The sequence below is a fragment of the Meriones unguiculatus genome, chromosome 16 (genome assembly GCF_030254825.1).
Source record: "Meriones unguiculatus strain TT.TT164.6M chromosome 16, Bangor_MerUng_6.1, whole genome shotgun sequence".
Classification (NCBI taxonomy): Eukaryota; Metazoa; Chordata; class Mammalia; order Rodentia; family Muridae; genus Meriones; species Meriones unguiculatus.
In genome coordinates this window covers 65,204,362-65,230,508 of record NC_083363.1, presented here as the reverse complement: position 1 = coordinate 65,230,508, position 26,147 = coordinate 65,204,362, and the positions used below count along the sequence as shown (strand labels likewise).

Below are 26,147 nucleotides of genomic sequence, written 5' to 3'. Positions count from 1 at the left end.
AAGGACTGCATGTTCCATGGTCTCTCGGTCTCTGCACATTGTCAAGTTATGGGTCTCTCTTAATTACCATCTACTGCAAGAAGCAGCTTCACTAATGAGGGTTGAGAAAGGCACTGATCTATGGATATAGCAGTATGTCATTAGGAGTCATTTCATTGCTATGTTCCTTTAGCAGAACAATAATGTTTGGTTTTTCCCTAGAACCCTAATCTATCCAGTCTTGGCCTTCCAGGCATTGTCAGGCATGGTTTTCATCACTGAGTGGGGCTTTAAATCCAGTGTTAGTTGCTCCCAGGATATTTGTGTCACTATTATACCCAAGTATCATGTCAGTGAGTCACCACTGTAGCTATCAGAATTTGTAGCTGGGTTGGTGGTTACCAATTCAGGGTAAGTTAGCATGATCAGGAGACAAAGACAAAGGTACAAATGCAGACATCTCTCCTTCCCTTAGAGTTCATTATCAATCATGAAGTGAAAGCATAGTGGAGGTGGTGCATGTGTAAAATTTCTATATATTTTTCCCTTGAGCAATACAGTATACAGCTTTGTGCAGGGCACTTACATTGTGCTAGGTATTATAGTCATCCAGAGCCGACATACATGATTGTGAAGGTTATATGCAAATCCTACTGAGGACTAGAAAACATTGTTAGATTTTCTATCCAAGGGATACAGGATACCAAAAGACATCTATCTGTCTTGGGCTCAGAACTCTGACACGGTCAGTTTTGAAAGCAGCATCACTGTTTTGTAATCCTTGTGACATAGCAGAATGGACATTGTTGTTCCCACTTCAAGCATCAGGATCATAAGTCTTAAAAAATTAAGTATAATTGGAGAATGCTGGGATGAACCTAGAGTGTTCCTTCTAGCCCATGTGCTTGTGTTCTCTGCAAGGGGCTTTCTCACTAGTCTGTCTCCTTTTAACTTTTCATTGGTTTTGTGCTGACCCAACTCACACTTTCTGAGATGTTCTTGTCCTCAATGCTCATAGTCTTGGATGAATGATTCATGGCTTCCATAAAGGACAGAGCACACAGTGGCATGAAGCTGTAGCTAAGAATTAATCAGTAGTTAGTTCTGTGAATGTTGGCCTTTTGCATGCTGAGTCCTGTCACCACCGCATGATGGAAACTTACCAGTGTAGTAAGTGGCAGAGCTTGGCTGTGCAGATTGATGTCTCATGATCTGCAACATATAGATGTGCCTAGATCGATCCTTCAGATATTAGTTATGCCTTCAATGAGATACTGCCCTCGTGGGCACTTCCGAATTTCTAGCTTGTCTTTTTTTCTAAACTCTGTATGTCCACCAGCCCAGCTGCCATCATAAATAGCCTGCTGACACCTCAGTATGCCCGGCTATACATACTTCAGTATCCTGCTGTGAGGGTGGAGGATGACTGTCTGGTGAACTGTATATATTGAGACTGTGCTGAGGGCAAAGATTTGCTGACACTATGAAGAAAGAGCTGGTCATAGTAATTCCAGAAGACACCAGCATCTAGGAAGAGAACAGATCTCAACTGAAAGGAGCTTCAGGTTTATGTCTTTCCATGTAGCTAAACTTGGAATTGAGAGTGTTCATTTGGAAAGCCATGAGGCTGCTGTGGGAAGAGGTAGCAACAGTGGCTACAGCTACTTCAGGAGTTCATGAAGACTCTTAAGAGTCTTTAGTTCATTCTAATTAGCTTTCTTAATGGTTTCAGATCTAAATGGAATAATCAGCAAGTCTGCCTGTTATGTGTTGGGCAGTAAATATTTGTAGAGGTCGTTTTGTAATAAGTCCATTTAGTTGAGCTTTCCTCTGCTGGGCATGCCTGTTTGAGTATTATAGAATCACCAAGATTTCCCAGTCTTTACAGAGAATAAAACCATATTAATCCTCTTCTGATTCTTTCCTTGTCTCATCAATTAAATGCAAACAGAAACTTTTGAGTTACTTTCTATTTAGAGTAGCATCTCTGCTCTTCCCTCTTATCCCCTCTTTAATATTTTTTCCCCTGTCATCCCCAGGGGATAGGTTCTAAGAGCTATGGTGGATTCCTGGAACCACAGACTAGTCTGCACTGTGTAATTTAATACCATTTCCACCTTAACCAGACATTTGGCATGAGCCATGTCTGTAACTTGAAGTGCATAACAAGTCTATGTCTGTTTTCTATCACCAGTTTCACAGATAGAAAATTCCTTAATAAAGTTCAGGTCATGATCCCACATGGGAAAATGGCACCTGTCAGGAAACAATTTATATAAACATTTTACTCTAACACAACTGTCTCATAGCTTCCCCACCAGAGTGCCTATACTACAGGCCTTTCCATAGTGAAATCTGAGGCAGCTTTGGCTTTGATGTAGCTTCTGCATCACCCAGTTGCTTTATGATGAGCACATTATAGAATCAGAACAGAAGAAGTCTTGTCTGTGGAAGCAAAAAGCAGACTGTTCTTTATCCATGCAAGGCACCAGAAATGCACACTGCAGAGAGGCATGCCTCACATCCTTTATCTCTGTTGCAGGAAGGTGTGGAAGTACGGGTGGCAAGGATCTTCAATACCTTCGGGCCACGAATGCACATGAACGATGGGCGGGTGGTCAGCAACTTCATCTTGCAAGCACTGCAGGGGGAGCCACTCACGGTGGGTACTGCCCTCTGGGCCCAGAGGCTGCATGTAACCTTTCTTCACAGCAGTGAACAAAGGGTAACTTGCTTCAGGGACACAACATTTCTAGAGTTGACATATCATATTCATGTGTATTTCTACTACGTTAATGAAAGGAACAGAAGTAGATGGGTAGAACACAGATAAGGAATGGCCTTACAGTGAGTCTTGTGTCCTGTTGCACCTACCCCGTACTCCTGGACTCCACCTGTGCCAGCTGGCCTGCTTGAATCTTCCCCATCATTTTTTTAGCCTCTTAATGAAGGCCAGGGGTGTGAATGAATGTGGTTCTTGCATAGCTAGAAAGGTGCAGGCCTGGGTGGGAAGGAAGTCGAACCATGTCTTTATCAGGTCTACACACTTCTACAAGAAAACTGTTCAGGTCATTCCTAGAAGGCTCCTGGAGCCCAATAGATCTCCCATGGTCTAGGCTCAGTGGTTTGAATGGCTGGTGAAAATAAGGACATGTGCTGCTCCCAACCCATCAGTACAGAGTGTCATCTGTACTAACCACTCCACACCCATTCCCAATCCTCACCTGCCTGGGGAGCTGCATCTCTGGGGTGCATATAACTTGGTTTGGGTTCCCTTGTTTGGCAAGTCCCCATTGTACTTTCCCCTCTCTGCTCTTCTCTTTCCTATGGCTTTCCCAGTTCTCTCCACATCTTTGTTGTTCTGTTTAGTAGGAGTTAAATAAACATTCTTTTTCTCTTAAGTTCTACACGATGATTTACTGAGATTTTTCTTGTTAAAATTATTTGGCTTATCTTTTAAAAATTTGTTTAGTATGTGTATATGTGTGTGCTTGCATGTGTGTGTGCATATGCATATATATGGCTATTGCACTCCATCTTATTTTCTGAGGCATGGTCTCTCATTGAACATGGAACTAATCATTTGGCTAGATTGGTGGTCAAGAATCCCCTATAATCCTTTTGTCTCTACCTTTCTGGTGCTAGAATCACAAATACACACTGTTATATCTAGATTTTAATGGTAGTGCCAGGCCCCTGAATTTAAGTTTTTGTATTTGTATGGTAATCATTTAACCCTGTGAGCGTTTCTCTAGCTCTACTTATTATCTCTCAGAGGAAAAGCTATTTTGACCATTCACATACTTATCAATATTCCACACGTTCCCTCCTGATAGACACACTAGCAAGTCAGACCATCCTAGGTCTGCTTGTGCCTTTACTCATGAAGAATTTTACACAGGTGACCTCACTGTAAAGTCGATAAATCAGGAACAGTGTGTACATGTTTGTCCACCACCAATGGATTGATCAATAGAGTTAGAGCACTGTTCTCTCTTATGTGTGCTCTCTGTCTGCTGGCTCATTTAGTAATACTCATAGCCAGGCTACAGGTGCTTCTTACCTTGATTTTTCCAAGTGAAGAGACTGAAGTACAAGTGCCTGAGGTACAGGTGTCTAAGTTTCGATAGCTAGTGACAACATGGTTTGGAGCTGGGGCTCCCCTCTGAATCCCAGTTGTCCATGGAATATGTTTCATATATGTTAGCTTTTCTACCGATGTAGGACAGAGTTTCCCCTATCCAGAGTTGGTGGCCCCTCAAGACAGGCACACTATGTTGGTGAATTTTGATAAGTACATCCTAGGAAAGAGCTAATTCTAGACCTTAGCTCTGGATTTCTAATGGCCTAAGGTTTCTTTCCTCTTCTAATTGGTATTTTGCTGCCCCTTGATGGAGGCTCTGTGGTCACACTTGGCCTCTTTCTTCATATCATTTATGTACTCCACCAGTTCTTCCTGGTGGCCTGGCTCTGGATCCATCCTGCCACCATAGTGTCCCATCCTTTTTCTCAAGTCATGTTCTTTTGCCCTGGCCTAGAGTAAGTCTTCTGAAGAGGACAAACCCAAAGATCCCTCATCTCAGGGACAACATATGCCACAGACCTTTCCCAAGGTTCCTAACCTCCCCATTTCCACTCCTCAGACTGACACCCTCAACTCCTGTCTTGCCTGCTCTGGGAGACATTTCCTGGAAAATCTCCCCCATTCTCTGTAGACACTGACTGAACCACTCTATATGAAGGCACCATTTGGATTTCAGTAACCATGGTTTTGTTTTCATTGCACTTGGCTACCAATGAAAACACTAAATTCCTAGCTTCCCAGCACAGCATTACCTCTGGAAACCAGGACCTTTGTTCCTTCCATTCACATCTGTGTCCCTGGCCCCAGCATATAGGCAGTCTGAGGCAAATGTTGGTTGAATTCATGATTAGGTATGTGGTGGCTGCTTTCTTTTGCAGTAAATGAAAAGTGGCTCAGTGGTTAGCCACAGAAGCCAACAGTTGTAGCTGTAACTGCTAGGTGACCCTGGCTTTTATATCCCTGGCTGTTTCTGGTTTCTAGCCACAGATTTCCCAGCTTCAGATTCAGCCAGGTCAAAGTAGAAAATGTTAGAAAATATGGTGCCTATGATAACAGGGACAGGTGTTATTTTCCTGTATGGAGAATGTTCATAATTTGTATGCAAATTCTAAACCATTTCACAAAAGGGACTTTGCCATCCTGATTTTGATAGCTATCAAATGTTTTGGAACCAATCCTCATGGAAACTAAGGGACAACTATATTTAGGGTTCAGATGACCTCGGTGGGAAGGAAGACATCCTTGAGGGCCTTTCAGCCACCATGCATGGTATCTTACATGGAGTCAGAGCTACTTTGTTTGCAGAGAAAACTGTTAGCAGCCTTTGAAGAATCAGCTTTTCAATTTCAATTTATTTCCTCCTTGGTGGCTTCAGAGGCTCCATGTTAAGGAGGGAAGCAAGTCTGCTTGCAACCTAAGAGTGCACATGTTGTTGCCAGTGGTCACCTCTTATGTGTTGTTGTCAGGTCCAGCATGACTGCCAGAGATGGGAGGAGAGATCACTGGCGCCATCCAAATGCCATTAATCCAGAGCCTGCCAGACTGTCCTCTTTCCTAGCCACCCAGGCAGAAGGCTCATGGAGGCTTTTAGAGTGTTTTGGGGTTTTTCTTGTTCATTTGTTCCAAAGAAGTCTGTTGCCTATCAAGAAATTGATGACCTGTTTGTGTTTTTCTGTAGGATTTGATATAATTTCTTCTCCTTGTCAGTGGCTCTTTGTAGAAATTAGTTAGCAACTGGATGCAGCTTTGAGCAGAGAGCGCAAGTAGGAACTCACAGCCAGGGAGCAGAGTGGGAGTCAGTGGATAGAAAAAAGAAAGAGGAAGAAACATTGGGGAAGGGGGTCCTGACCAAACTCCTTCTTGCTCAAGGAGGCCAGGTGGCCTCACAGCTTTGGAGATTTGAAGAGAAATCAGAAATCCAGGCAGATATGAGGGTTGGATTCACTATGCAAGGCTTTTGTTGACATGATTCTATGAGATACTTCTGTGAGATACCCAGCTGGGCCTAGAAGTTTTAGAGACTGACTGAAGCTTGGTTTAGCAGAGGCTGTCAGAGCTAAATGCCCACTGTAGAGGACAGTGCTATGCAGTTGCTCCCTTTGGTGTTCTTGTCATCCCTACTCCCTGAACATCGTGGTGCTTTCTAGGTCACCATACTGCTTTGACCTGAACACAGATAGCGCTTAATTTTGAGAGTAGCTTTGAGTCTCCAGAATCTCCTTGAATCTCTCGAGTCCTGTAAAATGATACTAGAGGGCCCACATGGACACCAGAGTGCAAGGCTGTACAGACTCATAAGTGGCTGAGCATTCAACTCTGCCTGTGGACAAGGAGTAGCTTCTGCCTGGACCCCACCCTTCCTCTCCCAAAGCAGGCAGGCATGTCAGCCAGGAGAGCACGTTCACTCTACCCATTAAGGCATTAGGTACTTTTGTAGACTCTGTCCTCATTGCTCCTTTGCTGAGATTTGCTCCTGTAGTTTCTCTATCCTGTCAGCAGACATCTCTATAAGCAGTGTTGTTTATCCTTTTCTCATGGGTCTTCCCTGAAAGTGAACCTGAAAGTGTAGATCTTTGAACTTGGCATGTGTGGTCAATGTTGAGATAGAGCAAGCAGTATTTATAAACTGCTTCATTATAGCGTAACAGTCTGGGCATGGCAGCTATGCTTCTCCTTACTTTCTGGGGGAAAAAAAAACTATACTGTTAGATATATTGTTAGAACTTTTGTATTTCTAAGTGTCATTTTCATTTTTCTAAGGGAGTTCTACCAGGCCCCTCATCTGATCTGAATAGTTGTTTCAACTGAGGCAGGCCAGAGGGATGGCTGGATCTGTATAGCCCCTATCCCCATAGCCACTGCCTCATCGTACAGCACCCCTGGATAGTCCTAAGATTCTTGGAAGAGAAATTTCTCATATTCTTTATTCAATATATAAAAATAAACACTGACACAGTGGTGGTGTAGCCACATTTCTGTCATAGAGGGATTTTTATGAGCATTCAGGTCCTCTGACCCAGTTCTTGGATCAGAGGTACTAAGGCTGTTCCAGACCTGTACCTCTGACTTGTATCAGTCTTCTAGAGGGTCTCAGCTTGGTCTTAGTCAGATGTTAAAATTCCCTATGAACAAGCCTGCCCCTCAGTTTATCAACCTCTCTGGGCAGAATTCTATCACTTTTTTTTTTTTTAATTCTATCACTTGTAATGGGCATCCACAGTAGAGAACTCCAACTGAATATTTGTGTGTGAGTGTGTCTGCTGTACAACTAGACTCCAGGATTGTAGTCCCCAGAGTCTTACATGGCTGCTGACATACCCTAAGACATGGATAGAAGTAAGTTCTTGGACACTTGAGGCAAAACTTCATATATGTGGACGTGCTCATATTAAGTATCAGTGTTGAAGTACAGAGTTTGAGATGTGGCTCAAGATGTTTCATTTTTCTTAACCATTTGTTTTAATTAAAATACAATTCCATCATTTCCTTCCATCCTCTTCCCTCAACCCCTCCTATGCACTCTTTCTCCAACATTTCTCACTGTCCCTTTACTTGTAAATTCATGGCCTCTTTTTCTTTGGTTATTATTACACACACAAACACTTAAATATATAAATGTACTTGCTGAGTCTGTTCAGTGTTGCTTATGTATATATGATTTCAGGGCTGACTACTGGTATTGTATAACCAATTAAGTTGCCCATCCTTAGGGAAGACAAATTCTTCTCTCAGTAGTTAGTTCTCTCAGTTAGTTGCCTATAGTTCTTTTTCTAGGTTTGAGACCTTGTTATTGCGTTTGTTAGTGTTGTCATTGTTTGTTTAGCAGCCATATTGTTGGTGTACTGTAGATGTATTTTCCTGTCATTTCTCAGAGACACAATCTCATCTCACAGTGGACTTCCCCTAGCTCTCAAAAACTTTCTACTTCCTTTTCCATAATGTTCCCAGAACCTTGGGTGCAGGAGTTATGTTATATATGTTATCTGTGAGGCTTAGCACTCCATGATTAGTTCTCTGTATTTTGTGTTGGTCTCTGTCTGCTACAATGAGAAGCTTCTTTGATGAGGGATGAAAGTTATATGTATCAGGCAGAGAGGGTTTGTGAACCTCAACATGTTATAAGCCATGTCAGTACCTCTTCAAGGACTGGTTCTGAAGTCAGACCCACAGAATTCCAAGGAGCCCCACTAACAGTGTCAGGGTGTTTTTTTTTTTTTTTAGGTCTAACTCTCGGTTTCTTTCTAGGTATATGGATCTGGGTCTCAAACACGGGCATTCCAGTATGTCAGGTGAGGCTCTTATTGTTAGCCTTGATTCTAAATAGAAGAAAGCAGTAACAGTTCAGTATAATTGAACATTCTGGTTGTTGCCACAACTCAACTATGTAATAAGTTAATTTTAATGTTTGATCGGGAATCTCTTGCTTTTCTCTGTTTAAAAGTTAGTAAAGTTGATTTTCATCCACCATTTCTGTGATCTTGGCTAACCTTTTACTGCCATCTAGTGTTGCATAGATGAAGTTATCTAACATTGTTGGGGGAGCTTGAATAATTAATACTTCAGGCTAGTTAATCACCCATCAAACCTGCAGATTCAGATGTCTGACCAAATTTAAAAAAAACAAAACAAAACAAAACAAAAAGAAACATGGCTTAAAAAAATGGCTTTTTAGCATGGGGAGTCTTAAGAATATAAGGTAAGAATGTCTTAATGATGATCGTGTGTTGAAGAGGCAGGCTCATGTTTTTGAGAATAGTTTTGCTTGGTGACTTTTTATTGTCATCTTTGGCACTCTACTTAGTAAAGTTTTGTTGGTCAGTGCAGTTGGTAACTATAAACAATTACCACACTGAAATACCTTACATTTATACTTAGCCATTACAAATTTCATGGAAATCTCCAACACCCTTGCTTATTATAAAATCCACTTCTGTGTTTTGACACCATGTACTTTTGCTTTTAAATGCAAATACCTCAAATGCTCATCCCAGGTGTCTTAGAGCCTTCTAGGGGTACTTACTATAGGGTAAGATGTTAGCTATGGGGTGCAGGTTTGGGTAGCCCCCAGCTTTAGCCTGAGCAATTGTGTCTCACTAAGTCACTTAGAAAAATGAAATGCTGCTTTAATTTTTTTCCCAAAAGTTAAAACAGCCAGTATACACCTTTTTTCTGAAAGTATGTAAACTCTTACATGGATCTAAAAGAAGCTGTTAATAAATGCATACCACACTCAGTATTTGTTTCTCCTTACCCATACATATTTTGTCCAACAGGACCAAAAGCCTGTAAATGAAATTTAGCTCGTCATGTGCTACCCAGGTTAGCTTATTCCAAGAGACAGTTTCACAGGGGAAACGTGGCCATCCTTCTCTCAGGACAGTTTCTATTTCAGAGTGTAAAGCTCAGGCTGTGTGCTTGGAGAAGTGTATTGGGGCTCATTTCTGTAGCTGGACTGGACCAGCCAGAACACCCTGTATAGAACCATCTCTTCATAAAAATAATAACAGTGTTTTCATCCCATCCCCCTTCACTCACCCCTAAGTCATGCACTTCCAAGGAGATCTGAATGTTTTCAAGTACAGAGTCAACCTTGAACTACACAATCTAGGCCCCTGACTTTCTCATCTTCCATCAGTATAAGACATGGTGTAATACAAAGGGCACCAGTTAGAAGCTTGCCTTCTTCCTGGTTTCAGTGGTATCTCATACAAAATTCAGTAGCTTCAGATACATTTGGTGGGAGGGATTAAAATACTTTAAAAATCCAGCAATGCCTGGTCTATGTATTGTCCTAGCTAGAATAAAACCAGGCTTCTCATGGCCACAGCTCACACATCTCTGTGGTCGTCTCCTAGACCACCTGATTCCTTGGAAAGAGGATGTAAGTAGTTTTCCTGTTCATAGGTATGAACCCTTTCAGCAGAGCCTCTTTCTGTAATGCTCTTTCTGTAGTGGTATCACCATTGTATCATTATTATAGTGAGTTTACCAGGTTGTAGGCACTTTGTGGGTCAGTCTCCTGATGTACACTGTTTAGTAATCCAAGTCTTAGCAGGGAACTGAGTTTGGCTTAAAAAAAAAAAGTATCTCCTATCTCTTTAAGAAACTGAAAAATTTTCACTAAACAGTAAAGGGGTACAGTGTTTGAATCTGTAGTTACAGTCATTGGTTAACTGTCACCAGAGCCACAGTTGCCTCAGCAGCACTGCAGGGACCAAAGGCCTTCATGGTCATCTGCATTGACATCTGGCATGACGTGTCTGATACTTTCATAGCTGGGTTGTGTCCTCATTCACATAAGAAAGGCATGTTATATATTTCTTAAAAGTCACTTTGTCAAAATGACACTTTTAAAGAGCTTCAGGCTGAATAAGTATGACTTAAACAATTTTGACTTTAAAAGTTGCCAACCTGTTACATACAAGGTGCGTGGCCCTCCCTCCCTCCTCTCCCAAAGAGAACGACTGCTTAACAGCTGTTTTCCAACACCACATGACCCCATCCTTTCAACATTAAGAGGCATTTCGGATGCTACTGAATGGCAGCTTTTAATGTCTCTTTACATATACAAAGATGGATGTTGTAAGAGTGCATTGTGGATGTAGGGACTACTGCCATGGTGATGAAGTGACTTTTTGCCAGTTTCTCTTGAAGATCATTCAAAGTCAAGGGTGATTTACATTTGCACTTGATCTGTGAGAATAGAACATTACACATGTTTATATGAAATTCCCATTGCTGAAAACAGAAAAGCAGAAGTAACCTTACTAAGTGACACCAAAAAAAAAAAAGTTTAAAAAATTTTTTCCAATTAAAAGCAAACGATCTTGGATTTTCTTTTGGAAGCCAATCATGACCCATAGTGGCCTGTGCCTTGTGGTAAAGCTGGAGGATGAGGGAGAGACTTCCAAGTGGACTTCATTCAGAACCATAGCTGCTAAACATGGGCATAGAACAAGCGCTTAGATTCCCAATGAGGTGTCATTTTTACGAAGTAACTTTTCTTTAACAGAGCTACACTTTAACGCTTCTGAAACTAAGAACCAAACCTTGGTAAGCGGAAGTTTGCTTACTTCTCTTCACCTTCATGGCTCAGCTGATCACAATCCATCTAAAACATCCAGATGCCCCTGACAGCTTCATAGGATGTGTTAAGGGTGGGCTGGAGGCTGGGGAAGGGGGAAGCAGCTTTTGTTGATTTCAGTGCTCAGTTTGTTTGGCCTTTGCTGTGATTTGCCAGTATGGAGTTTACATACTGAAGTCCATTCATTTTTGTGGAGCTTATTTTATGAAACAATTGCAACTTTTGTTTTGGTTGACTACTTAATGTGGGTTCACATTAAACATGGGGTTTCATTAGAGACTCTGAAAATGCTATCTTTGGAGGTATATGCTTACTTAACTTACTTTTGGTTATTGATTGTTTTCAGAAATACACAGAAAGGGTAGAATTAAACCATTACCATCTTTCCACTTTGTTCACCACCTCACCACACCCACCAAAAGCAAATCCCAGTGTTAAAGGACTCATTTCATCCATGAACATGCTAGCATTACAAATACCATCTTAATTTGCAGGGTTTTATTTCTATAGTCAGTTTTCCATTTGGGTTTTTGTTTTTTTCGGGGGCGGGGGGGTTGTTTCATGCCCTCAGCATTCCTGCATTCTGACAGACAGTGCCTGACCTAACTTTTCTTTTTTTCCCCAGTGATCTGGTGAATGGCCTAGTAGCACTCATGAACAGCAATGTCAGCAGCCCTGTCAACTTGGTGAGTACCGTTTTGCTTCTCCTTTGCAACAGCTAGAGGGTCTTTTGTTAAGGACTCTCCTTGCTCATGACTAGCTTGTATAGGGCATGTGCTAAGTACTCAAGTGAAACTCTTGAATACTCTGCTTGAAGGGCTTTGTGTAAGATCGCACATATAAGGTGGATTAGGCTTATGATTAAAGGCCCTGCTCAGTTGTTTATACCTGCATGTTCTCTGTACATCATGTTCCTCCTTCCCCCTCTATTTTTAAAAGGAAGCTTTTGTACAAGAACATTTAGGAACTGTATCTGTGTAGAAATCTGTCTTCCCTCAAATTAGAAAAGTGTTTGCCAGAGCCTCCCAAAGCCCCGTTCTCTCATGTTTTGTTCCATCACTTTGTTCTGACACTTAGGACCTTTGTATCTGCCTACATTTAAGCCTAGGCCTTCCTGAAACTTTCAACTCTGGGTCCAGGATAGTGTCAATTATTAGAAGCTGGGGGGATTTAAAATTCACAGCTGCCAGGCTTTTCCCTGGTCTGTGCTGGGGTAGTGTACATGGAGTAAGAGTAATAGGTCAGAACAATGATGGAACACCTGCCTAGCATGGACAAGGCCTAGTGTTCCATCCTCAAAACTGCAAAAATGTAGGCAGCAGCTGTTAGAAAGTATGATGGAAAGAGGGGATAATGTTTTGTGTTTTTTTTTTGTTTTTTTTTTTTTTCTTTTTGAGACAGGGTTTCTCTGAGTAGCCTGACTGTCCTGGACTCACTTTGTAGATGAGGCTGGCCACAAAGATCCACGTGCCTCTAACTCTCTGAGTGCTGGGATTACAGGCATGAGTCACTTTACCCAGCTGAGAACAGTTTTCTTAACAACTGCCCCACCCCACTCCAACCCCAGTAAGCTGACTTCATCAAGCTCATGGAGACTGTCCCTGTGGCTTGCCCAGGCAACATCCATTGCTGCAGCAGCTTCTCCATGGGATCATTAGTTCTGCATTGTAGAAAGGTGTTGGCACAGTTCTCATAGAAGAAGTATGTTGTACTAGGAGAGCCAGTACTGTGAAACCAAATGTGCAGAGTAACACTAATGTAACAGAAAAGGTAGATTAAAGTTACTTGTCTGGGAAGCTCACTCAGTGTGTGTGCCCCCTCTTTAAATGATCTTGTCTTACCTGAAGGCCATTCTTCAGAACAGATAGATGAAGGTCTAAGGTAGTACATATTTGTATCTGGCTAGAATGAAAACCATTCCAGAATGCACAGAAGCTGGGTTGAAATTACTTGGAAGTAGGCCTGATGGTTCATGCAGCAAATGTCTCTGAAGTCATGTGTGGCCTAAGTAAAGAAGTACTGCCATTGTCATGATATTTATAAGAGAATCCATTTCCTCCTTTAGGGGAATCCAGAAGAACATACGATCCTGGAATTTGCTCAGTTAATTAAAAACCTTGTTGGTAAGTAGGCTAGACCACTCTGAATGAACTCATCTGCATTTACCCTGTCAGTAGCACCTCCTAGAAAGTAGGTAATTAATACAAGCTGATTGATTGGATCAGAGCAGTACTATTTATGAGGAACAGGGTTTCTGAGTTGGGGATTAGAAAGAGATGGGTTTGACTCCCAGGTCTAGTTGCAGGTCTGGGTGGAGTTTGGGGGTGGAGATTTGTCTTCCAGGTGTGACACGGTTGTGCTAAGACATTCTTCAGAGGTGACAGTTACTTGGTTTCCAAGCATTGCTCTCATTGAGGCCAAATTTCAGGAGCACAGAGAGAGTGACATTAGCTCTGGCCAGGCTGGGGTAGGCTGTGTGACACTGGAGCAGTGTTTAAGGAGCAGCATTAAGGAACAGGATGTTCCTGGGTCTGGCATGGCCCTGGGGTTACAAATACCAAGGAAGTAGACCCTGTCTTCATTCTCAGGCTTGCTGGAGCTCTAGGAAGTCCAGAAATTTGTGTTCAGAATATGCCAGTCTTGCCTGGACCATTATAATATGACACGTGTGCTGCAGGCTGCTCTGATCTGAGCCTGTTGTCCCCTTGGCTGAATGGGTTTCTCCTTGCTGACCTTTGTGTCTCAGGGTTATGTAGGTGGCTATGGACAGCTGGGAATCCTGTTCCATATGTCAGTGGAGCCAGAAGTCTTTCAGCTACATAAGCACAGCACTGTGTGCTTCCAGCAGTCCCATTCAGACTAGCTTCCCAGTTGTGCATTCCCACTGTTAAGGAGGGTCTGCTGTACTCACCATGTGCCTCTAGTCACTATGCCTTTGAAACCTTTGCTATCCATTTGGAAACCATGGACTAGAGACTTTGGTATCATGGCACCGTGGATATGAGCTGTGGCCTCCCAGGTCAGAGTGTGTACCAGTGATCCATGTGCACATCAGAGTTTAGAAAACTGACCTACAGACTGAGGAGGGCTTAGGATTTCTATCTTGCTGCTGTGTGACTCTCTCTCTCTCTCTCAATCTACCTCTCTCTCTCTCTCTCTCTCTCTCTCTCTCTCTGTATGTATGTGTAACTATCCTGTGTGACTTCCCCAGGTCTGCCTGGTGATCACTGCAGTAGTTCTTTTTTGTGGTCACTAGGGTCTAATCCCCTACCCCAGGGATCAAAGCCAGGCTTTTCTGTCCTCTATATCACATGTTGTGTCTGTGCTTGCTCTGGCTAGAGCATTGAGCCAGGTCTTCATGGGCTCTAAGTTACACTCTACATGCTGTTGGTTGAGAACTGTAGAGGCCACCTGATCTCCACAAAAGAGGATTCCTGGATCCTGGACACCCAGGTGTGGCCCATTGGGAACATCCACCTCCAAAATGGTTCTAACCTACATTTATATATTTGTGTTTATGGGATTGTACCCCATAGGCATGTCTGCATCTGTTTCTTAGAGGTAGAGGTTTATCCTTGCACAAGCCCTTTTGTTCTAATAGAATCTTGTAGACCCGGAAGCATGCAGGCACACTCCTAGGTTTGTGAGGACTGTCCTATGTGGCTTTGTTAGAGCTGTAAGGTCCTTCAGTAGATCCTACTGAAGTAACAGAGTAGGTCCTTTGTTAGAGCTGTAGGTTCATTCTCGGTAGGCTGGACTGTCCTACATCAGTAGACGTTCCCCCTGCCATAGATGGTAAAACAGTGCCCCATAATGATATGGGATTGGCTTTACCTTTCTTCGTTTTTTTTTTTTTTTCCTTTAAAAAACGCAGGTAGTGGAAGTGAAATTCAGTTTCTCTCTGAAGCCCAGGATGACCCACAGAAAAGAAAACCAGACATCAAAAAAGCAAAGCTGATGCTGGGGTGGGAACCTGTGGTGAGTATGAAGGAGGTCCACTGCCTCAGGAGAAAGGTACCTGCCTCCTTTGTCCTTCTCCTCCTCAGGTTTGGCCCTCGTTAAGAGGTTCCTAGTGAAGTAGGGAGGACTTGAGCGTCCAGGAAAATATAAGGTTTTCTCAATAGGCAACTCAGTGTATCTGATTCTCTGTTAGTGAAAATGGCTTGGGCCTCCTGTGAGCTCTGTTTTCAGCAGAGTACATAAACACATTGTCCTTTTTCATTCTGTTGCTGTGATAAAACACTCTGACCTAAAGCACTTTGGGGAGGAAAAAATGGGTGTTGTCTTACACTTCCAGGTCTTATCACTGAGGGAAGCCAGGGCAGGGACCTGGGAATAGCCACCATGGAGGCGTGCTGCTGATTGGCTCACTGGCTTGTGCTCAGCCAGGTTTACTATGCATTCCCATGACAGCCTGCATAGGAAATGGTGTCATCCCCAGTATGCTGGACTGTCCTGTGTCAGTTAAGACAACCAAGGCAGTGTTTCACAGACATGTCTACATTTACTGAATTGAGATTCTTTCAGGTAGTTGTAATCTGTCAGGTTAAAGGTTACTGTTAGCTATGTCATACATCAATCTATAAAGGCAATGTTAAGGTGTTTTGGTTGATTTTTTTTTTTCATTGCTGTAGCAAAATACCTTAGAGAAGCAATTTAAAAGAGAGAAAAGCTTTATTTTGGTTCACAGTATCATGGGATTTCAGTCCATTATGGCAAGGAAGGTGGACAGCCAGAGCTGCAGAGTCTATGCTAGTTGCTTCTCACATTGTAGGGCAGGAAGCAAAGAACTAGGAGCAGATATAACCCCCAAAAGCCTACCATAGCACTTACTTCTGCTGGTGAGGTCACACTTCCTAAAGGCTCGACTGCCCTCGAAATAGAGTTCTGAGCTAGGTGACATTTCAAATTCAGATCACCAGAGGATGACAGCAGCGTTATTGCAGGACCCTGGTGTCAAAGGCTAGACTAGGTGAGATTTCATGTAAAAAAACAAGTCATATTAGTCCCCATCCTGATCGAATTCCAGCTGGAATGTGTAAAGACTGAAAGACATGGAGGAAGGTGATCTTCCATAATTTCCTGGCTCTTCACAGTTTGACCTGTTAGGCCAACATTTCTCAACCTGTGAGTGTGGACCCCTCTCGGGGTCACATATCAGATATCCTGCATATCTTAAGAAGTAACAATGAAATAATTTTATAGTTGAGGGTTACCACAACATGAGGAACTATATTAAAGGATCACAGCATTGGGTCAGTCTGCCAGACACTATGAAATCTATCCAACTCTCTCCTTCAATGTTAGACTGAATCCCAGTCTCTCCCCTTCTCTCTCTCTCCATCTAGTTAGTGGAGATCTCCTCCCCTTTCCTTGAGCACCCATCTTCCAGGGCTATAGGTAGTCTTTCAGGTGTCTGTCCTTTACAGGCTTACATCCTTTGAAAAATTTCCTGGCCATCCAGGTTGCAGGAGCAATATGCCTCTTTTCATCTACTGTGGCAGAGCATGTGGCTTTATATCATGGCAGGTATCCCAACAGCTATCATGGAAGCAGAGATGTGTTACATAGAGGATAAATATAGGGCTAGTGGGGCTGTTTCACTATAAGAATGTTAGAGAACCAATTAGGAGGCAGTATGTTGCCCAGAGCTCAGCTTTTCTGTTAAAAATGTATAACACAGTAAATATGAGGAGGTAGAATCTAGAATGTCAGAATCTGAAGGGATGTTAGAAGTTTAGTCCAGCTCTTGTGCCACTGTATGATACATTGAGTCAGAGATCTGCTGAAGGACAGAAGACTAGTAAATGAAATAATGCTCAGACTTAAAATCTAGTAATCCCATCTGAATGAAACAAATTGCAGAAGCAGAGGTCCAGGTTCTCTGAGTTACCTGATTTTATTCATTTATTTTATGTTTGTAAGTATTTTGCCTGCATGTATGCCACATGAAAACAGTGCCCACAGAAGCCAGAAGAGGACATCATATATCCTTTACAACTGCAGTTACAGATGGTTGTGAACCACTATGGTGGTGCTGGGAACTACATGCAGGTTCTCTGCAAGAACACCAAATGATCTTAACAGCTAAGCTGTCTCTGTTCTCTAGCCTTAGGTTCTCTAGTTTTTTGAAGGAATTTGTCCTTTGTCTTTTTGTCAGTGTTTTAAACAAATGTTTTGGGGAAATATTCAATGAATAAACACTTATAATAATAAAAGTGTTTACTAAATAAACACTTTTGGAAGAAAAAATATAGAGAGAGTGCCAGGATATGTGTTTAGAATTTGTATTTTATCAGACATCATCTGACAGACATGGAGATACAGAATATGATAGGTTTGCTATTGAATTCATTGTAGTAGGAGTCTTAATCGATAGGAAATATATTAGAGTTTTATCCAAAGGTGCTTTGATACCTCAAGCATAGTTGTTGAGCATGCATGTGAGTGTGGGCAGCTTACTGAGTTAAGGGAGGCATCTTAACTTGGTAAAGAGGTGTTTCTATGTGTGTCGCCCTAATGTTTGGTGATCCTGAGCTTTATCATATACCTGTTGGCCGTTTCTGTGCTTTCCCTTGAAAAAGTGCCTACTTAAAACCTGTTTTTTTTTCCTTTGTGAATTGAAGTCCTTATATATTCTTACTTTTAACTTACCAGATATATAGTTGACAAGTATTTTCTTCCATTCTGTAGATTATTTTACTAAGAGAAGCTTTTTAGTTTGCTTAATTTGTCTAAATTGTTTCCTCTGCTTTTTAGGGTCTCATGTAATGAGTATTTTGCAAAATGTCCATATTTAAAGCTTATACTATGATGTATTTTGATGTACTTTGACACCTGTAAAACTATCATCATAATCAAGATAGACAGACACATACCAGCAAATTTACTCTAGTTCTTGACAGTGCCTCCCTCCACAGCTTTCTCTTTAGCCTTTGACTGAGCAGCTAATTGATTTCATTCCCTGTTTCCAACTCCAGATTAAGATTGATTTCATTGTCATATCTATGCTGTCAGTGGAAGTTCAGGTGTGTCATGGGGGGAGGCCTGGTGAGGCAGGTGAGGACAGTCTCCTCGGAGTATTTTCCTTCCAGATTTTGGAGGAGTTCCTCAAAAGAGTGGGCCTGCATATGTTTTAGAAGTGGTCTTTGCAGATAACTGTAGTAGGCATGCCTGCAAGAGAAAACTTAGGAGTTTTGAGGGTGTGAGCTCACCGATAAGAGTGTCACTTGCTAAATTGTAGCATGTATTCTGAAAGCAGCTCTAAAGCAATTTCTGAAGTGGCCTTGATATTCTCCTGGCTAGAGTGAGGCTTTGCATGTCCCCATGAAGCAGGAAGCTGACTGCAAACTCATCTCCAGGGTCCTCTGCTGTTTGCTTCAAGGAAGCCTTTCTGTTGATGGTACCTTGTTTCTTTTTCTTACTCTATCCAACAGGTCCCATTGGAGGAAGGGTTAAACAAAGCCATCCACTACTTCCGGAAGGAACTAGAGTACCAGGCCAATAACCAGTATATCCCTAAACCTAAGCCTGCCAGAGTGAAGAAGGGCCGGACGCGCCACAGCTGAGTTAGCCTTAGGATATAAGACTCTGTTTTACACTTGATGAGATGGACTTTTGTGGGATTTTTTTTATTTTAAAGACTTAAACAGGTGTCATGAAGAACAAACTGGAATTTTATTCTGAAGCTTGCTTTAAAGATGTTGATGTGCCTAAAAGCTCCCTTGGAAATCTGCAGACTTTGCCTTGCACTTTTTAAATCTTTTTTATGTACAACAGCCTAGATGCATCTCTGCTATTTTCAGGTTTTGTTTGTTTGTTTGTTTGTTTTTTATCTTGCTGTTAGAGTGTATGCTGTAACTGTCATTGACAGTTTTATTTACTGGTTTCTTTGTGAAGCTGAAAAGAAGCATTAAATGGAGTGGAAAATGCCAATTTTATTTATAAAAGTGGGTACTAATAGATGAGACATTACACTATGCATAAAGAATAAAAATCCTAGTGGTATTGTCAGGTGGGTGGTGCACCAGTGTTTATTTGGAAACAGATGAAAGAACTCTTTTAGAAAGCTTTGTGTTTCTTTTTTAATTCATAATTTTATGAAGGTTTAGTTTTTAGTTGCAAACTTGTCTTTGAAACATCCCTGTTGGTTCTTGATCAGGATATTTGAAATCACTACTGTGTTGTCCTATATATTGGGGGACTTGTGGGGGGGGCAACGTTAACATATTCTTGGTTAACCATGATAAAATATGCTATTTTAATAAAAGATTGAAACTTGCCAGTCGTGGACTTTGAGCTACAAAGGTTGGCTTTCTGCTTTTCATCAGATGTTGGGTTGCTGAGAATAATACTTGATCTTAAGTTTGAGGAAATTCTGAGAACATCCAGTTTTACACCATACTTAACTTGATGTGTGCCTATTAGAATCATCTGTGTGCTACTTGGGCAGAATCTGTGCATATGATACACTTATGTGTCTTCATTTGAAATGTTTGAAACCAACTGTTTCAAATTTCAGGATTTATTTTGTTTAACTTGGGAAATTTTTCTGAGACTATACAGTTTGAGCATCCTAAATCCCAAATCTGAACTATTCTGAAGCCTGAAATCTAAGTGTCTTTTCAGCATTGGAAATTTGGGACTTATGGACTCAGGCTCTATTAACTGTCATGTGAAGTTCTCAGAGCTTAGCCTGGGTTAGGGTAGGTTTTGTGTCCTGTAGCAACACAAACAAAAACTTTTATTTTTCTGGTGTAGAATTCAAGCAAGTTTTGGTGAGTGAAATGAAAACCTTAGTTTTCATTTTCATTAATAACTCTCTCAAGGTTTGTGCTAGGATTTTATTTTGCCCCTTAAAATAAATGGGAGAAAAACATAATGCATAAAAGCAACCTACTACCAAGCAGATTGACCCTGCATGGTAGCAGCGGAAACCTAAACAGATGCCCGAGAGATAAAGGTGTGGACCAGGAACCAGGGGGTAAAAGTAGCTGAAACAGGAGTACCTGTGGTATTTCCTGTGGTCCAAATGTTTCCTTTGGACCTACATGTAGGTACCAGCTCTTCAGTGCATTAGTATTAAGAGATGAAGTGTCTGTGTAAAGTGATGAAAGTAGAAGGGGTCCTTTCCTATAAGAGTCTTGGTACCTCTTGCTTGTACTGTTACCCTGAGAAAGTACCATCTGTGGACCAGAAAGTGGCCCTCACTAGGCATCAAAATTTTTAAAAATGGTTTGATTTTAAAATGCATGCATTTGTGTCTGCATGTCACAAGAGGGCACCAGATCTCATTATAGATGTTGTGAGCCACCGTCTGGTTGCTGGGAATTGAACTCTGGGCCTTTGGAAGAACAGCCAATGCTCTTAACCTCTGAGCCATCTCTCCAGCCCCCAGACACCAAAATTTATCAACATTTTGATCTTGGACTTTGTAGCCTTCAAAACTATGAGCAGCAAATTCCTACTGTTCATTAACTACTAAATTTATAGCATTTTGTTACAGCAACCTGAACCTGCATTTTGGAAGTGGTCCCCTTTGGGATATCACTGCTGTTGCTTATAGGGGAGATAGTGCTATAATTTGGGCTCCAGCAAGCTATGAGTCATAGTCTGAGTTACCAGGAATGCAGCTGTGGAATTGAATACCGAACCCAGTTCACCAACTAGGTAGAACCTCATGGCATTGTCTTTGATTATGACCTTGGTGCTGGTTGGTGGTCCTCAGTCGTGTGACCTTGAGGGAAGCTAGGATGAGTCCTGTAAGTGCTGTCAGTTTTGTCTAGTTAAATTGTAAGGAATTTGAAGGTTCTTCAGTGATTCTTCTAAAATAAGAATTGTTAGACACATCAAAATAATTTGCTTAGTTGACTTAGCCTTTCTTGGTCAATTGGTATTTTGATGGGTTATTAGAGAATTCTGTAATTCTGAGAATTTGATACCACTGTATCTGGAGGCAACAAGACTTTGCTGTTCTTATCACCAAGGTTAGCCCACATTGTTTGTGTGTGTGTGTGTTCTTTTTACATTGTAAAATTAATAGAGATGGGGCCATTTTCATTTACAGCTGTTTTGCAGAAAAGACAATACAGATTTTTATCAGGAAACTTGAGCTGAACTGTGATGTGGGTGGGGCTGGAATGTAGCTCATTGGTTCATGGAATAACGTTCAGCTCCATTTCTTGTGGTACTGAGAGGGTGAATACTTAGTCCTAAGATGATGTTCCAAGAAGATGTCATCAGAGATTGATTAGGTCAGTCATCAGAATACAGCCTCTGCAAGAGCTCCAGTGCCTAAAGGGAGACAGCAGAAGATGTGTGTGTTCCTTGACTCCTATATGTGAAGCCGTGGACCACTGCATTGAGAAGCTGTCAACATATCCGACGGCTAGAATGGATCCAAATAAACTCTTTTTTTTTTTTAAAGGTAACCAAGTCTGTAGTATTTGAACAGCATAAAACATCAATAAAGAAAAGTTGTACTTGCTTCAGGTGTTTTGGTACAGTAACAAAAGACTTGTACAGAATTAAGTGTGTGCTTTTGAAAGTCTGTTTGGAGGCTTGTTGAATTCTGAAATTTTGATTTATGTACATTTTTTTGAAGTTAAACTAATGTGACATAAAGATCCAGGATAAAAGTCTAAATATCTTATTCTACACCATTTACTAAGTTTAAAATTCAAGGAAGAAACATTTCTAAGAGAATAAAGTGTATATACTCTTCTTATACTTCAACTAAGTACACTAAAACATTTTGGACATTGAATATGAAACAAGCATAAGACTGCATGTGAACAGAAACATTAGCCTATCCAGGGACCTCAGGACCTGGGGAAAGTGTATTGGTGTTAGGGGATGTATTGCATTGTCCCAAATTTATGTTATGATTTAACTCCAGGACCCCAGAATTTAGAAATACATTCTATAAGTTAAGTTGTGATGATGTCTTCAGAGTGGGGCCTAATCCAGTCTGACTGGTATCCTTACAAAAGGAAAGTTAAACACATATTTGCACACACAAATGCCCTGTACCAGCACAGCAAGACAGCCATGTATAAGCCTGAATGGTGGTATGCATATGTGTGTAGATACCTGGCAGACAATTTTTTATTATTATTATTATTTTAAGGACAGAATCTCACTCATACTCATGATGCTCTTCCCTCAGCCTCTTAAATGTGGGATTATAGACCATGTGTTACCATGCCTGGTCCCTGCCTATTCCTTATCTTGGGCTACCATCTTCTAGAACTGCAAGAAAATTATTATTTAATCCACCTACTACATCTATAGCCACCATAATGAGCTAGCATTAGTGGTAAGTACCCTGAGTTTCCTTTTATTGTCTCAGGAATCCCAGACTTCTAACTGGAGAACACCGGTTTAAAAAAAAAAAAGTGCCACAACAAAAACCTGTTCTCTCTAGCCACTGTGCTAAAAGGATGCAGCCTGGGAGAAAAAAAAATGTTTACTGTAATGGCTCTATTAGAACCTAAAATGTACCTAAAATGCATTCACTCCTTGGTAAGACCAAGCAAGTCCTGCAGACCCTTGCCCTTCTGGGGTATGGTGCTTCAACCCTTCACCATGTTGTATCATAATCCCTTGGAGCAGGGGTTGGGCATGAGTTTAGATTTGTGTCTTTGCTGGCTGGTAATTACTACAATCACTAGTGACTTGAATTGGGGTACCCCTTTTGCCACTAGAGTGATGTCTAAAAGCACCTTTGTCAGTGCTTTTGGCTGTTATAATAGCAAGAAACCAATGGAAGCCAGGGAGCATTGAAGAGGCATCCATTCCTCAGGGGAATGTCATTGAGGCCTAGGGGAATTGTCAGGACCCCAACCCTGGAGCCCCGTCAGAGAAATTTGACAGTATTCAGACCAGACTCAAGATCTTACAACACTGGTTTTAATCAGAAGTTACTCACTATACCAAAACAAGAGGATCCCAAACTAAATGACAGAAAAGTAGATGATGTACTGAGAGGACTCCGATGCCAGAACTGACTACTGTTTAAAAGCAACCTTCCTCGGGATGATCTTTTCTAGATCCATCCATTTGCCTGCAAATTTCATGATTTCCTTGTTTTTAATTGCTGAGTAGTATTCCATTGTGTAAATATATCACAATTTCTGTATCCATTCCTCCATTGAGGGACATCTGGGTTGTTTCCAGCTTCTGGCTATTACGAATAAAGCTGCTACGAACATGGTTGAGCAAATCTCCTTGTGTACTTGAGCATAATTTGGATATATCCCTAGGAGTAGTATAGCTGGATCTTGAGGTAGTACTATTCCTAATTTTCTGAGAAAGTGCCAGATTGATTTCCAAAGTGGTTGTACAAGTTTACTTTCCCACCAGCAGTGGAGGGGGGTTCCCCTTTCTCCACATCCTCTCCAGCATGTGTTGTCACTTGAGTTTTTGAATTTAGCCATTCTGGTGAATGTAAAGTGAAATCTCAGGGTTGTTTTGATTTGCATTTCCCTGATGATTAAGGATGCTGACCATTTCTTGAGTGTTTCTCTTCCATTCAATATTTCTCTATTGAGAATTCTGTTTAGCTCTGTACCCCATTTTTAAATTGGGTTACTTTATTTTTTTTTTTCAATGCAGTTTATTCAGGAACATTGAACAATCCTCAGACCCCGGGGAAAGCCAGCCCCCAGCTTAAATAGCCTCTGGGTAGCCAACCCAGGCGTGCCACGGGGGCAATGCAGATAGGTCCACATACATGGAAGCAAGCCAGATCCTCGGCCTTAGCCAAATGTGGAGTTGTTCGTGACAGAGAGCCCTCACCATCGGGAAGGTGGAAGGCGGAAACCAGCTCCATCTTTAAGGCATAGCATTCCGCAGCTCTCTACAGTTCCCCCTTTGTTTTTTGCTGTTTAACTTCTTGAGTTCTTTATATATTCTGGATATTAGCCCTCTGTAGGGCTAATTCTTTCCCAGTCTGTAGGCTGTTGTTTTGTTCTGATGACAGTGTCTTTTGCTTTACAGAAGCTTTTCAGTTTCATGAAGTCCATTTATTGATTGTTGATCTGAGAGCCTGTGCTGTTGGTGTTCTGCTCAGGAAGTTGTCTCCCTTGCCAATGAGTTCAAGAATATTCCCCGCTTTTTTTTTTTTTTTTTTTTTTTTACAGGTTTAGTGTGTCTGGTTTTATGTTGAGGTCTTTGATCCGCTTGGACTTTAGTTTTGTGTAGGGTGATAAATAAGGATCTATTTGCATTTTTATACATATAGACATCCAGTTAGACCAGCACCATTTGTTGAAGAGGCTGTCTTTTTTCTATTGTATGGTTTTGGTTTCTTTGTCAAAAGTCTGTAGATGTGGGTTTATTTCTGGGTCTTCAATTCAATTCCATTAACCCACCATTCTGTTTCTATGCCAGTACCATGCAGTTTTTATTACTGTTGCTCTGTAGTACAGCTTAAGATCAGGGATGGAGATACCTCCAGAAGATCTGCACAGGATTTAGCAATTCTGGTTTTGTTTGTTTGTTTGTTTGTTTCCACATGAAATTGAGAAAGATACACATGGTATATACTCACTTATAAGTGGATATTAGACACATAATATAGGATAAACATATTAGAATCTGTACACCTAAAGAACCTAAGCAAGAAGGAGGACCCTAGGGAAGTTGTTCAATCCTCATTCAGAAAGGCAAATGGAATAGACAGCAGAAGCTGGGTAAAACAGGGAACAGGACTGGAGCCTACCACAGAGGGCCTCTGAAAAGACTCTACCCTGCAGGGTATTGAAGCAGATGCTGAGACTCATAAACTTTGGGCAGAGTGCAGGGAATCTTATGAAAGAAGGGCGAGATAGAAAGACCTGGAGGGGATAGGAGCTCCACAAGGAGACCAAGAGAACCAAAAAGTCTGGACCCAGGGGTCTTTGCAGAGTGTTGCGACCCGCGTAATCGTCTCGCCAGCAAGAACGCACGCGGACAACAGGATCCTTCTGCAGCAAGCTTTATTGTAGTCAAGCGATGAAAGGAGGAAGACCCCGAGCCCCAAAGTGGTGCTGTTTATATAAGCCCTACTCGCACCAGAGTGGTGTGAGATGACGTATCATCCCCTGATTGGCTGCTCACCCATCACCCCATATGATGCCCCGGGCTGGGCTCGTGACTTGGCGCGCTATTGTCGAACAGTCATGTGCTCTAGGACTTGTTTACCAGTTTTGAAGGCGGAAGCCAGCGCCATGGCAACCAAACCCCGGCTCTCCACATCTCCCCCTTTTTTATTTTGTTTGAACAGTAAGCTTCCTACTGTCAATACAGCATTATGCCAGAAAGCCAACGTCTGAGCCTGGTGGAAGGCAATGCTTCAGCCGTTGCCCGTCATTGGAGCAACCTCCTCACTGTGAGGCTGTCCTGTCTTAGGTCGGTGAAGACTTATTTGCACTCTTCCGTCACTGACTTTCCAGATTGTTTGGCAAGAGAAAAATTGTGATTTACACCCATCCCCGTGCAATGGGAAACATCCCCAGGGAGTGCAAGGGCTGTAAATCCAGATTGTGGCATGTGCCTGCAAAGACAGAGGCAACCTTGTCAAACATTAATTTTTCAGCATGGATAACCAAATATTGGGGGAGGTGGCTTGCTCCAGAGCGGCTAGCGCCTGTGCGATCACCACCTTGTCACATTTTTGTTGGGTTTTGAGTTTGCAGAACAACCAGAGGACAAATATTAAACCACAGCACAGGGCAGCGCCAAACATCCCAACACCCACCCATTCCTTAAAATAAGAAAAGGGGGAAGAAACCCAGGATAATAAGCCATCTGTGAGCGATAAATCCACTCGAGTAGAATTAATAGTCACCACCGCCGCCCTTAGCTCTTCAAGTAGTTGCAGGTATATTCGTTAAAAGATCATCTTCAGCTGCTGCGAGCTTTCACGTGAGGCGCTCCGGTACCCAGAATGGATTGTTTTCTTCCTGTGGGAAAACACAGACAGCTCCCCTGGATCTTATTAAGATAGGATCCAGGCCT

The 26,147-nt window shown here is 41.9% G+C and overlaps 1 protein-coding gene across 4 annotated transcripts in view; it reads left to right on the top strand.

Annotated features, from left to right (window-relative positions):
* Positions 1–23,370, top strand: part of Uxs1 (UDP-glucuronate decarboxylase 1) — an 86,031-nt gene extending 62,661 nt beyond the window's left edge. For 3 of the 4 annotated variants that reach the window (XM_021654260.2, XM_021654261.2, XM_021654263.2), the window contains exons 10-15: positions 2,522–2,641; positions 8,309–8,352; positions 11,773–11,833; positions 13,213–13,270; positions 15,022–15,125; positions 18,584–23,370. In XM_021654260.2, coding sequence (XP_021509935.1) covers positions 2,522–2,641; positions 8,309–8,352; positions 11,773–11,833; positions 13,213–13,270; positions 15,022–15,125; positions 18,584–18,715 — 519 coding nt within the window. In that variant the 3' untranslated portion in view covers positions 18,716–23,370. The remainder of the gene's footprint in view (positions 1–2,521; positions 2,642–8,308; positions 8,353–11,772; positions 11,834–13,212; positions 13,271–15,021; positions 15,126–18,583) is intronic. The other variant, XM_060369977.1, reaches the window with a different exon arrangement.
* Positions 23,371–26,147: the final 2,777 nt, after the last annotated feature.